Source organism: Pyxicephalus adspersus, chromosome Z, assembly GCF_032062135.1.
Source record: "Pyxicephalus adspersus chromosome Z, UCB_Pads_2.0, whole genome shotgun sequence".
Classification (NCBI taxonomy): domain Eukaryota; kingdom Metazoa; phylum Chordata; class Amphibia; order Anura; family Pyxicephalidae; genus Pyxicephalus; species Pyxicephalus adspersus.
In genome coordinates, this window is record NC_092871.1 from 44,033,739 (window position 1) to 44,048,679 (window position 14,941).

A 14,941-nucleotide genomic window follows, 5' to 3' on the forward strand; every position below is an offset into this window, starting at 1 on the left:
TGACTACTCATGAGGGATTCTCCCCTGTAGGAGAGCGGTATGGAAATGTGTCCCTTTACTGAATTATTCAAAAGTCTGTGTATTCTAACTGATTCTGCTTTTCAGCTTTATTTTAAAACTCTAGTAGTTTTTGAGCATAGAGAAAGATACAATCACATTTCAAGTTTTTCACCTACTGTCTTCAATGGCAAATATCATATGTGGACCAAATAATTTTTCTACCGTTTACTTATCCCATGCAGCGAGACCAGAGGTAATCAATTAGATGCAGAAAATTCAACTTTTACGCAAATGTTATGCAAATTGTGTGCACTTGAAATTGAGCAAATCAGACCCTGCAAGTATAGCTCTGATTTGCTCAGTTTCAATTTAGTGCAGTTTGTGTAATGTCTGCATAAAAGTAAACACTCATTGACCATCTGTAAGTGGGACACATCCAAGCAGATGGAGAATTTACCTGTGATTGCTACCCTTTTAAAGAAATATAAGTCCTTACTTGGGCTCTGCTCTCCTTATCTAGATAGAATTAGGCCGGTTATGTCACACTGGTTGAAAATGTCTGCCACATACTCACCATGGTAATAAAAGTGCTATGCCAATAGGATCCTGAAACTGTAGGTGGGATCCCAGTTCTGTCCTGTCAGATGTTACCCGGGGACCAGAGAAGCTTTACAATTACCACCAGTTTGTAACAAGCTAAACTTTTGTTTTGACTTCTGACCCTGTATGTGCTTAGTTTGTCTGCACTGTGTTCATATTTCTACATTGGATTTTCACTCTGCACCCACAAATAATTTCCTTTGGCTCAAAAGACCCTAAAATCTCTAGTATGCCCAGCCAACAGTCCATATTATCTGTGGCAGAACCCCTTTGTCATGGGTCTGGCTCAATTCAGTGGTTCTTAAGAACATGAAACTAATTTAAATTTTGGACTGGTATGAAGCATTCCCAAAACAGGACTTGTTTCTTACAAATTATATTTCTAAACATTTGTGGTACATACAACTACTGTGTGTTGCACTTTATATTAATGAAAAGGTATCCAATGGTTTCTGAACTGCTTGTAGTCCTGATACTGATGCCTGACAAACACTGATGTAAATAAGGAATGGTATAAGCACTTACCAAGGACATTCACAGTGAAGCTGAAGCTGTCGCTCAGGTTATATTGAGTATTAATAACTTTTATAGTGTAAACCCCAGAGTCATTCTCTCCTAAATTCTTCAGAAGCAAGCTGTGTTTTTCTGCGTTCGCCTTATAACAGGTACTGTTCTTTTCTATTACTTTGCCATCTTTCAACCTGCATAAAGAAAAGCAAAGTCACTTTAAAAAGTACTTGCAGTTGATTTGCGGAGGTTTCTCATTTCGTAAGCTATTTACTTTAGCTAATGGAAAGAAAAATAATAAAACAAAAAAACAAACAGCTCTGACCAGCTGTCACTAATTCCTGAAGCATGCCGTTTCATCTCTCAGATGCCTTCTTGGTTGTTTGCTTTTTAGAAGCACAGTTTACAATATTAAATCCTTCCACTTAACATAATTTGGTGCTGTGTGCATGTCTTTTCTAACCTTCTTCTCTTTATAATCTTGTCTGGCCAGCTCCCAAGACAGCAGTTATACGAGTCTAAAAATAATTCCCTTCACCCTGTGTTGATTGTGAGAATAATACTGGCCTTAACCCAAGAAAACTCACACATAAGTCACAAGCCAAATCTGAATACATTTATTGCTTGCAGTACTTTCCCAGGTGCATAGGGTTCCAATTGCATCATCACCACTTCAAATACAAAATACATATGGCACATAATCTTTTCTAGACTTTCACCAATTTCCTGATTACCTAATTACCAAACATGCTTCATTTTCACAGACATTTTGGATCGGGGTGCAACAATTATTTTAGATTTTTATTCACATTACTTTACAGATCCTGGTGAATACTGAGAAAGTATTTGCTTAAGAAGACATACTTTTTCTTTGTGTAATATATTTCAGCCTACAGTTCCTGAGATGTGGTGGCTGTATTAGTTTTTTCCTACCAATACCACACCGTTTGTCCTAAACGAGGATACACACTGGCTAACAGTATGTGTAAAGGAAGAATTCAAATCCTACGGCTAATTTCACATGTTCAGTAAACTAAAGCAGTTTACAACATACTCCCAACCACTAACATGTATCAACTGTATGGGAGTGGCTGGTAATTGTCTTTTTTTTAACAGTTGCAGGCTTGTGGTGTGGTTCCTAGATGCAACATAAAGCTTTTGGCTGTCCTTGATTTTCTGTATGACACAGCATTTAATAAATGCTGCAATTGACTCTAAAAATTGCTCTTGGGCACATAAAGTGGTACCTGGGAGCAGTTAACCATGTAGTTTTAGGCCACTTTTAAAATGTGTTGATTGTGGTGATCTAGGGGATCTTTCCATCACAGCCCATTATGAAAAATATATCCAATAAACTAAAAATTGGTGCTAATCCTGGGTCTGGTCACTAGTGATCACTAGTTCATGAATGATCATTTATGTCAGATGATTGCCACTTTTATGAAAGAGCCAATATCAGTAGTCCCCATTTCAAGTTGATCACCTTTTTAAATGGGCTCTGGTACATTTCTTAACCTCTTAACCTCCTTTCAGACTCTAAGCACCTCTAAAAGTCTAAGAGATCATCTGTAGGTACATTTTCATTTAACCCACCAAGAAATCTGTAAACATGTCAGTGTTCTATTTCACATTTAGTAAGATCACATGAGAGCTTTGCATGCCAGCAATATTTTTATAGCGAATAGTCTAAAAAAATCCCATCTGGTGCTGATGATAGCTACACCATCTCCATGTGAAAGTCAGAAGGAAACACTGAACACATCACATATGTATTATTATGTGGATGAATGTCTTTATATGTGACATGACCCCAGGTAAACATCTTGTGACAATCTGCTTTTTCCTCCTATAATAGCTAAAGAATAGAATTCCCCAAGCCAAGACAGTCTTCAAACATAAAAGTAATTCTAGAAAGCAATGCATATGGATGTAAAATGAATCTGCTGTTTATACCACTTTATTGTGTGACTCACCAATAACTCTGAGGCAGTGGAACACCTTTGACTTTAACCATTAACTTCAATTCTTTTAGACCTTCCACTTCCTCATACAGATGTATCTTTGGTGGACGAATATGCAAGAAAGGCTTTTCTATAGATAACAGACAAGAATTAAAGAGAGCTCATCAGTTGTCAACTATCTGTGACATAGAAAAACAAATCAAATGTACAAAATTAGATGAAAGAACAGAATCAAACAAAACAACATTGTCTGGTAGGACAGTATGTCTGGCAATTCTCAGCTGCAGTTAAAAAACACTTACAGATTTTGTTCTTACACTATCCTGAGACTGAACAATGAAAAGAGAAGCTGCAGACTGATTAGTTCACCTGTCTGTCATTCTACTTTCTACTTCTATAAGCATATCCCTTTAGAACATAAGCACTGCAGCTCATCTGACTGGTTATTCTTGTTGGCTTTACCTCTTTTGGATGCCTACTGTCATACTAGGTGGCCAGGAGCAATAACAGGCTGGCACCGCTATGCTTTTTCAGGTGTTTGCAAGTGGCTGCATAATCCCAGAATAGTGATTTCTTTTTTTTTTTTTGCAAGCTCAAAAACTGCTAGTCTAAACATCTTATTGGTTCTCTTCTGCTGTACAGTTGAGGGAAATGGAAGAGGCTGATATCACTTCAAATACACAGATTACATTCCAAAAAATAATATTATTGTATTATTACAGATTTGTATTAGTTTGTGTGTTTTAACTCCTCAACTTTTATCTTAAAAAGTATTTCAATATTTGAATGTTCAAAACAGTTCTACATCCAAGGGCCAATGATCAAAACCTGTTAACATAAATGAGAACAAATAAATTAAGCAATTTAAGACAGTCCTGTCAAATTCTGTAGTGTGTTTATGATTGTGGCATGTAATTTATGTGTGTCATTGTATCACATTCTTCTACAGCATGACAACAAGTTTCCTGTAAATAGCTAGTTTAGATGGGAATCAGGTGAGTTCAATGCACATGGGTTATAATTTTCTGAGAAAGAATGTTAATGTACATGAATAATAGGGTGAGAAAGAAAAACTCATCTTCTAAAAACAAAGATAGGAGTGTGAGTTGAAAAACCCCAGGGTGGCTGCTATAGAGAAACCATCGCCCTAGACCCCTTTAAAATAAACATGTCAGGTGACAGATCCAGGGAGGAAAGCCATTTTTTGTTTTTACAGTGATTCTTATCTTTGTGCCTGAAAAGCCCACTAGTGTTTGTTTTATTTTTCTGACTATATAAAACCATAGATGCGGTCTCATCTGATATTAGGGAGAGGAATGTAGCCAGTTTGATTATTTGGTCTGAAGATGGTGAATGGATTTCACATCTAGGTTGTTAGTGTTCCATGTATTGCTAATGGAATTCAGCTGCTGCCACTTGAAAATGGACAATTGTTCCACCCAGTTCTTTTCTATCAACAGATTTATGAAGAATTCAAGAAATCGCCCAAATCACCCTAGTTGAGGTCGCTTTGTATGTTTTACTTGTATTATGAAAAGTTGTGATGAAAACCAAAGGCATCTGAGAATATTTTCTTTCCTGAACTATGGCTACTTTTCTAGTTTTACATTCTGTAACTTTTCATTATCTATAGTGATTGTCTGTATCCATATTCTCTACCACAGTATAATTGTGTAGATAAAATAGATTGTATACAACAGTGACAATATTTTATCTGTTTTAGGAAATATATTTAGGAGTATTTGGCTATAAAAAATATCCCATAGCTAAAGTATATAAATATGAAGGCTAACAGTACTGTGCCATCCTGACCCTTACCTTACCAAGAACAAGTAGTGGTTTAATTATTTAGACTGTATCCGACACTACACTACTACTACCTATTTACACTACAACCGACAACCCAGCACTATTTCATGTCTGTACCAATATATGGGAACAGCAGGCTACCAACTGGAAATATATGGCTAATGGCATTTAGGCATTTATTGATGTTCAGTTATAGCAGCTGAGAATACAATTCAACACAGAGGCTTAACTACTATCTAGTCCTAATGTATTTAAAGGCATGGATGGATATCCAGCTCCTGCTTAAAAGTACACTTAACTACTACACAAACAAGCTCTTACCTTATCTCATTTATACTAATATAATTACAATTTCATAGTCAGGAAAACCAATCCAAACTATGCATGATCTGTGAATCTGAAACACCTGTTAATTGAAAGATGGAAATCCTTACATTTGCTAATAGATTTTCCAATTCTTCAAACTCCCAAAACCAACCAAAATGGCTATAGTTCCAAAAGAAAACTCTAGCAAATGCTGCAGGAAGAACCCATGTGTAGAAGGCAGAAAATATAGTATTGATAATACTGCTGAAATAAATCAATTTGTACACTCAGCAATACAATACATTTCATGCAAGGGACTTGCTTAACAATTAAATTTGTAGTTTAGAATGGGTGCCAAACTTGCACGGAATTAGAGCGACCTGCTCCTGATTAAAATGTATTTATTTTTTTATAAAATGGCAGTGGATGATAATGTACTTACCATATATTGTTACTGAAATGTTTTTAGCCACATTGGGATAGTTGTGATCCCTGCAGCTATACACTCCAGCATGGGCCAGTGTTACATTTTTTAGAAACAGGTGTCTATCTCCAATGTGTCCCTTTTCAGTTGTATATAAGGATTTTTTAGAATCCAGTACCTGATGGAATAAAATAGAGTAAGTTGTGCTATAAAGCAACAGTACCACACATACTTTTTCTAAATTTTTATAACAAAGTTATTTATGCATCTTGTAAAATGATAGTAAGCTGCATAATTTACTAATATTGATAATAAATCTCTCACCCCCCTATTGATCGTGTTTCTTACATAAGCAGCATTCACCTGTGTATGAGCCTTTAAAAAGTTCTCATTCTAGATATAGGGGAAAGGCCAAAATATGCATGTGTGATATGAACACAGGAAATATACATACAGCTTCCATTTTCCTAGTCTTTTTCTACTTTCCTGTCCAGGTATTCCAAATCTATCCTACTTTCCTGGCCAGGTATTCCAACTATAACTATGAAGTTAAGTAGACTCCAGTGTCAGACCCAGTGTAATGTAACAGACCTGATCATACATACACCTTTCTTTCTTTGCGAGACAAGTGTGTGTGAGGAATGTGTGGCTGAAAGTTCTGGCTGGTAGGCTATGTTCAGACTGACAATGTGCTTTCTGCTTCCCTATGCCCCTGAACTACCTTTTCTGAAAAGACACTACATGTAGCATCTCACCTGCAGCAGCCCATAAGGTATGAATGGGGGTTTCAGTGAGTGGTCCAAAGCCACTGGCTTCTATCTGCTGTAAAATGTTCAACTGCTGGTCAGTGTAACAACCTTTGCAGAACTATGGGGGATGGCTGAGTAGCTGGCTATGACCATGGTGCCAGCCACTAGGAGCTGCACGGTACAGCCTCTTCCCACCACCAGTCTTACCATAGCCTTATTGTTGCTTTGCCAGCAAAGAGCCCCGTGTAAGAGCTGAAGCACCATGCATACTGAGAGAAAAAATATATTTTGTGGCATTTTGTCTAGCAGCAGCCAGTCACAAACATTCCTTCAGGGGCAGAGGAATATGAACAGATCAAAACATGTGAGCCTTTAATTGTGCTTTCACAGACTGAATTATAATCAGTTGTGACTGTATCATACTAGCATACATGTGTATGCTCCTGATGGTGGTTTTACCGTGTGTAAAAATACCAAATAATAGCAAGCAATAGATAACAATAGTACATAAAACAATAGCAATGTCTGAACATGTTTTGTCAAAATAGCAGAAAAAAAAATATCACGCTTCAAGCCAAGGACACTTTTCTCAAAGTGCCTATAGACATTTTAAAATGTTCTCCAAATTCTCCAGGTAAAAATTAGAAATGTTTGCTTATTGTTGTCACTTTTATAACCCTGTCTGATGCTGCCTGACCCAGGTCTGGGGGAAAGACTATTAGATTGGTGGACATTTTCAGCTGATCATTATGGTTTTCCCCAGGGCAAGCTGACCACTTCCGTTTAAAATTTTAGTATGAATGGGGGTTTCAGTGAGTAGTCCAGAGCCACTGGCTTCCATCTGCTGTAAAATGTTCAACTGCTGGTCAGTCAAATGACCTTTGCAGAACTATGGGGGCTGGCTAAGTAGCTGGCTATGACCTTGGTGCCAGCCACTAGGAGCTGCATAATTAAGCAGCTTATTAATTACTGTGTGTAAAAATAGCAAATAATAGCAAACAATAGATAACAATAGCACATAAAACAACAGAAAAGACTGAACACGTTCTGTCAAAATAGCAGAAACAATTATATCATGCTTCAAGCTAAAGACACTTTTGTCAAAGTGCCTACAGACATTTGAAAATGTTCTCCAAGTTCTCCAGGTAAAATTATAAAAGTTTGCTTATTGATGACACTTCCAAAACCCTGTCTGATGCTGCCTGACCAGGTCTGGTGGAAATATTATTAGATTGGTGGACATTTTCAGCTGATCATTGTGGTTTTCCTCAGGGCAAGCTGACCACTTCAGTTTGAAATTTTAGTATGATCGGGGCTTTCAGTGAGTAGTTCAGAGCCACTGACTTCCATCTGCTGTAAAATGTTCAACTGCTGGTCAGTGTAACAACCTTTGCAGAACTATGGGGGGTGGCTGAGTAGCTGGCTATGAGCATGGTCACAGTTGTGACTGTATCATACTAGCATACATGTGTATGCTCCTGATAGTGGTTCCACCACCAATGTTACCTAAGGGGAGACAATAGCATGTTAGCCAAGCAAATGTAACTCTGCTTTTGAAATGCTTTATTACATAGAGTCATCTGCTGAGGTCTGGTGATATGCAAAGACATCCAAGATGCCATCACTTGAGCCAGAAGATATCTGATGCTACCTGATCAGGTCTGGTTGGAATATGATGAGATTGGTGGGCATTTTCAGCTGATCATTATGGTTTTCCCCAGGGCAAGCTGACCAATTCAGTTTTAAATTTTAGTATGAATGGGGGTTTTTATGACTAGTCTAGAGCCAATGGCTTCCATCTGCTGTAAACTGTTTAACTGCTGGTCAGTCTAATGACCTTTGCACAACTAGGGGGTGGCTGAGTAGCTGGCTATGACCTTAGTGCCAGCCACTAGGAGCTGCATAATAAGGCAGCCTATTAATTATTGTGTGTAACAATTGCTAATAATAGCAAGCAATAGATAACAATAGTACATAAAACAATAGAAATGACTAAACATGTTCTGTCAAAATAGCAGAAACAAATATATCATGTTAAAAGCCAAATACACTTTTCTGAAAGTGCCTACAGACATTTGAAAATGTTCTCCAAGTTCTCCAGGTAAAATTAGAAATGTTTGCTTATTGTTGTCACTTCCATAACCCTGTCTGATGCTGCCTGACCAGGTCTGGTGGAAAGATTATTAGATTGTGGACATTTTCAGCTGATCATTATGGTTTTTCCCAGGGCAAGCTGACCACTTTAGTTTAAAATTTTAGTATGAATGGGGGTTTCAGTGAGTAGTCCAGAGCCACTGGCTTCCATCTGCTGTAAAATGTTCAACCGGTGGTCAGTCAAATGACCTTTGCACAACTAGGGGGTGGCTGAGTAGCTGGCTATGACCATGGTGCCAGCCACTAGGAGCTGCATGGTAAAGCCTCTTCCCACCTTCAGTCTTACCATAGTCTTATTGTTGCTTTGCCAGCAAAGAGCCCTGTGTAAGAGCTGAAGCAGCATGCATACTGAGAGAAAAATGTATTTTGGGGCATTTTTTCTAGCAGCAGCCAATCACAAACATTCCTTCAGAGGCAGAGGAATACGAAAAGATCAAAACGTGAGCCTTTAATTGTGCTTTCACAGACTGGATTATAATCAGTTGTGACTGTATCATACTAGCATACATGTGTATGCTCCTGATAGTGGTTCCACCACCAATGTTACTTAAAGGGAGAGAATAGCATGTTAGCCAAGAAAATGTAACTCTGCTTTCGAAATGCTTTAAAAGGTAGAGAAATCTGCTGAGGTCTGGTGGTATGCAAAGTCATCGAGATGCCATCACTTGAGCCAGAAGATATCTGATGCTACCTGATCAGGTCTGGTGGAAAGATTATTAGATTGGTTGACTTTTTCAAGCTGATCATTATGGTTTTTCCCAGGGCAAGCTGACCAATTCAGTTTGAAATTTTAGTTTGAACAAGCAAATTCTGGCTGCACGGTTGGCTGCATCTAACCACTACACTTTGTAAAAAGGCTCTAAAAGTTGTTACCTTTCCGTTGTGCACCCATTCCAAAATCACCCTAGAATTGAAAGGGACCTCTCCTACACAAAGCAGGCTGAGTGTGTCTCCTATCACCAAGGTGGAGCTCTCTGCTGTCACATTGACTATTTCTGTTGGTTCAAATTCTGCAATGAAATAGAATACAAACAGTTGTGTAAAAGGTAAGTTTATTCATACAGAAATCATTATGTCAAATAATTAAAATGTTTACAAGCTGTTGATAAACATTCTTCTCATACATTAGTTTTTGAATGACATATTTTTACAACAGTAAAACATTGAACAGCAATAACACTGTTTGAATGAGTTATTGAACATGTATTACTTTTGTTACTTAGTTACTTAGTATGTTCAAAATATGGTTACCCAGAGGGAAAAAAAAGACACTGGAACTTGTTTAAAGAGAACTCCTTTACCTAATAAAACCTAACGAGGTGTGGATTGTTATAGCACTATGTATCATACACAAATGACATTTTACACTTTTTTAGAACCTGGGATTTTTAACATTATATATATATATATATATATATATATATATATATATGGGCATTTTATAATATTACAATGGTTTTTATCATTACATAATAAAACCTTATTTTCATTATTAGTGCGTCTGACCATTAAATTATATGTATCCAAATAAATGAAAAGCTGGTAATATGCACAAAAACATATTTAGTATTCTATAGTAACATGAAAATAAAGATCTAAGATGAGAATTAGCTGTAATGATTTGTTGTTCAGTATACTTTGGCTGTAAGTAATGATATTCACAGCAATGGTTTAAAAGTACAGAGGAATCCTCAAGGACTGGGCTAGGCATGAACCACTCATACAAAGTGACTTGTGTGTGAGCTGTATGAATTCTATTAAGTTAATGAAATGCTAAAACCTTGGGATTTAGGTATTAGTATCAAGTTTACTCTCAATTTCCTCACTTGTCATTCATTTTACTAGGAGCTCAGCCAATGAAACACGATAACTGCCTCAAGCTCACTCTCTGTACTAATATTGATGTGTTACATTTGTGGCATACTTCTACAGTAAATGTAATTTATGGGAAAAAACTACAATTACAAATACAATAAAGTTTTTACCTAACTTTTACATGAAAGAATTTCTATGACCCAGAGGAACAACTACAGCCCTGCACAGACGTCAGATAGAGGTCAGATTGCTGTCACTGGAAACAATTTTTTGTGATCGTTTCCAGTGACAGAATTAATGAGCACCGTACACACAGCACTGTTCTTTTCTATGGAGAGGGGAATGGGGGAGGACGATCAAGTAGTACTCCACCATGCTCTTCTCCATAGGTGTACATAGCAGTCCTTTTAAATTGGTCATTCATCAGTCTGCCAAGATGGTGAACAAGGTCAAAGGACTGGTGTGCGAATGTTAGGCAATCATATGATGTATATGTATAGCTTATGACTTGGGCTCGGTCAGAGGATTGTCGTTTTATTAATAATATTATTATTATTGGTATTAAATATTTATTAAACAGTATTTAAATAGCGCAAACATATTACGCAGTCCTGTACATTAAATAGGGGTTACAAATTACAGACAAATACAGACAGTGACACAGGAGGAGAGGACCCTGTCTTGAGGAGCTATAGAACAATCTAAGAGGGGGGGATATGGAGTGGTGGGCAAGCAGTGAGGGTTTTAGGCGACAAAAGAAGATGGGTAGGCAAGTCTGAAAAGATGGGTTTTGAGTGCTATTTTAAATGTGCAGAAAGTGGGAACAAGCAAAATAGGACAAGGAAGACCATTTCAGAGAATCAGGGCAGTTTTAGGAAAGTGTTGGAGCCGTGCGTGTGATGAGGTTGTGAGTGAGGAAGTCATTAGTAGGCCATTAGAAGGAACGAAGAGAGCGGCTGGGGGAGTATTTTTTTTACCAGGTCAGAAATGTAAGTGGGACAAGAACCTTGGAGGGATTTGAAGGCAAAGCACAGGAGCTTGAATTTAATTCTTAGGAGCAATAGAAGCCAATGAAGAGAACTACAAAGAGATGCAGCACAATGGGAGTGGGGAAGGATGGATGAGTCTGGCTGCAGCATTCATAATAAATTGTATAGGAGAGAGTCGGGTTAGTGGAATACCAGAGAGGAGGATGTTACAGTAGTCCAGACGGGAGATAATAAGAGCATGTACAAGGAGTTTGGTGGTCCCTGGGGACAGGTAGGGGAGGATTTTGGAGATGTTGTGCAGGTAAAAGCGACAGGACCTGGAAAAGTTCTGAATATGGGGGATAAATGAGAGGGCAGAATCAAAGGGGGAGGACGAATAACAGTGTTGTTAACAGTTAGAAATATGTCAGGGGGAGATTTGGAATTTGAGGGGTGAGATGAACACGTCCATTACTTGTTTCAAAAAGTTTTTTTGGGTTAGGCCAGTACTTTTCAAATGCTTAAAAAATATAATTGACTGTAAAGGTAATATATTGAATTATATTAGTATATTTTATGGTTGGGGCTATTATTCTTCATAATGTCCTTTTTAGTGTATATTACAAATGTACACAGATTAACAGACATTTATTTACAGCCAGACAGTGCTTGACAGCTATTGACATGGTGAGACAGACAGAGAATGTAACAAATTCTTCTGGGTAAAAACATGGATGAGATTTATGTTCGACAGGGTAGAAGTACACTAAAATTGCCTTAAAGCATTATGTAGACAAAGTAACTAGTCAGACAAAAAAGATTAATTGAGAAGGTTTAAAGCAACAAAAATATTAAGATATTCCACAGAATGTAAAGTACGGCCTAACAATAGTTCTGAATAATTAGAAACATAAAAAAATGGAAATAATAGTATCCCAACTTGCCACTGGGTATTCTAATAATACTGTGAATTAAAGATGTTAAAATTGATGTAAAGATGTAAAGAAATAGGAAAAAAGCAGATGTCTATTGCTGGCCTCCAGAAGAAAATGCTAGTTGACTGGCTGTGTCTGACCTAAACAATTCTGTATCACAAACCGAGAACCAGCAGTGGATTTTACGAAAGTTTTTTTTTTTTTTTTTTTTTTTACAAAAGTCAGAATTGTTTATCTCTTCGCTTGTTTCAGGTAGTTCAAATAGCATTGAAAACAAAGCATAAGCTCCACAGCCGGTGGACTAATTGACTAATATCTGAAGCAAAAACTGCTACTCATTTAATTAGAGTCAGAAATTATTAAACCCCCTTTCCACTTGTGTTCTAGTTGGGTAAAGGGATGAGTAAGCGAAATTTTTAAATTCGATCTCGCAGCGAATTGGGCCTTTCTCGCTTACCAAACATGTAAGCGAGAACGGTCCTGTAATTCGCCATGAGGTCGTGTTCTCGCCAAACCAACAAGGGAAAAAGCAGGGGACGAGAAATTTCGGTGATAATCGCGTCTGGGAGCTAATCATTTGCTCCCAGGATGCACAGCAAGGCCCAGGAGCCAATCAGGAGAGATCAGAGCACAGACATATATATACAGGGAAGGAGGAAGGGGTTAGTCACTCCATCTTGTGTACTGTGTATAGGATAGATGCAGGGAGAGACTTATATTGTGACAGGGACAGTGTAGGAGCCTTCTTAGTTCATTGTTAGCTGCATATAGTTCAGTGTTTTATAGGCCATTTTATGTCTTTTACATAAGCTAGTCAGTTTTGTTAAATTGTCAGCAGTCAGCACGTTTAGTGTAAGTTATTTTGTGTGTATTACACTCTTAGGTACTGTTCACTGACTGCATATGCACTGAAGGTACAATTGTGGTTGCTGCTACTTGTAGTGCCATGCATAGCTAGTCAGTGTTGTTAAATTATCAGCAGTCAGCACATTTAGTGTAATCTATATTGTGTATTAGTAAAGACACTGTTAGTCATCTTTTTTTCACACTGTACATTCACTAAAGCTAAATAAAATCAATTGCAGTTCCTATTTACCAAAGAAGACTGTTTGGTACAGTAAATTTCTGGCCTACTGTAAAATAAATACAAATAATTTAGTATTTGATACCTGTTCCTGTTTACCAAAGAAGACTGTTTGTTACAGTGACATGTCTGGCCTACATTAGCAATTTATTTGGAAATGGACAAATGTACAGGAATGTACAAAATGCCCAATATTTGAAACAGTTGTATTAAATAAACTAAAGTAGCTATAATTTTTACAATGATACATTTTACAGACTATGCTGAAACCTAAAAATTGAGTAGAGGCACATTGAGTTGTTCTGTGCCTAATTTTCCCCACAAATAAATATACTAATAAAAAAAACAACACATAAACTGTAGCCAAGACTTTCTGAAGTATTTAAGCAGACATACAACTGTACATTATTAGAGTAGTTCTCTTCCTTTCAAACGTTAATTATTTGTTATGAATCCTACCAGTAAGCGGATACATGAGAGAACCAAATATTATATTGTTCTGTGGTTCTAAAAACAAAGAGGAGAAAGTGTGTATGTTCTAGGGTGTCTGCTAGCACCAATCTTATTTTAGGAATGACCCATTTAGAGATCATGGCTTTTAGAGGAATCCATGGCTGGTAACATGATATTTTATTAAAACCTTTTCTCTTCTCTTTTGCTGTAGGACACAAAACTGCTGAAGTTCTTTGGGAAGCTCAGAGCATAAGTTCTCAGTCACAGCTAAAGCATCTGCTTTTGCTAGGCGAGGAGCATTAAGATAGCTGTCAACTAACAATGTAGTCAGTGAGCATGCCATCCAACAGACCTTTAGGGTGCCTTTGTCTTCAAGCACCACTTGGAGACCATTTTTAAAGACCCCTGGTCCCATGGTGAGGATGTCAAAGATGTCTTGAGCCCACCTGCAGACAACACAGTTCCCCATAGTGACATATGTTCAGGCCAGAAGCTCCCAAGCTCAAGACCTTTTGGTGCTGGAGATGCAGAATCTTTCTTCTATTGGCTCTCTTTCAACCTCTTGGCCTCTTGAGTCTTCTATTGGTTCCACATTACCATAAATGCAGTGTCTCCATAACATAAGAGTCTATTTAGAGTAAGGGTCTCAGAACTTTCTGGTTGAGTGGTCAGTTTAGTACTACTGTTGGTCTACAAGAAAATGACTCATGGCTTACAGGAATGTATAGTAATTTTTCCTTTATATGTATATGCCTTATCAGAACATGAGAATCTGGTGCTTACCCATGTTTTGTTTCCAGAACAGAGTTCGGAAATGCTTCCCTCTGACTGTAGTAACACATTGTAAAATTTCATTAAGTCTGTAATGAGGTGATGAGATTGTAAAGCCAATCTTTGGATCCCATTCCATTCCAGGGTGGATGACCTCAGATTTACTACGATACTGAAAAAAATAAAAAAGATTTTAGGTATATAATAATATTAAATAAAAATATATATATAATGTTTACATAATCATGCACATGGGACAACAGCATTATATATAAACTCTGTTCAATATCTGGGCCAATCTACATCAATCTGCGTTTAAAACCCTGCCAGCTTGAAAGGTTACTATGGATTACAGAAAATTGTTATATTTCTGCTGGGTTTAAAGTGACTATTTTTCTTATACAA

The 14,941-nt window shown here is 37.4% G+C and overlaps 1 protein-coding gene across 1 annotated transcript in view; it reads right to left on the reverse strand.

Moving 5' to 3' along the window:
• Window positions 1-14,941, reverse strand: part of LOC140344309 (vascular endothelial growth factor receptor kdr-like) — a gene marked incomplete in the record, with an annotated part of 140,408 nt that overhangs the window by 69,476 nt on the left and 55,991 nt on the right. The window contains 5 exon segments of the mRNA XM_072431382.1: window positions 1,126-1,301; window positions 3,081-3,198; window positions 5,626-5,785; window positions 9,384-9,520; window positions 14,549-14,708. Coding sequence (XP_072287483.1) covers window positions 1,126-1,301; window positions 3,081-3,198; window positions 5,626-5,785; window positions 9,384-9,520; window positions 14,549-14,708 — 751 coding nt within the window.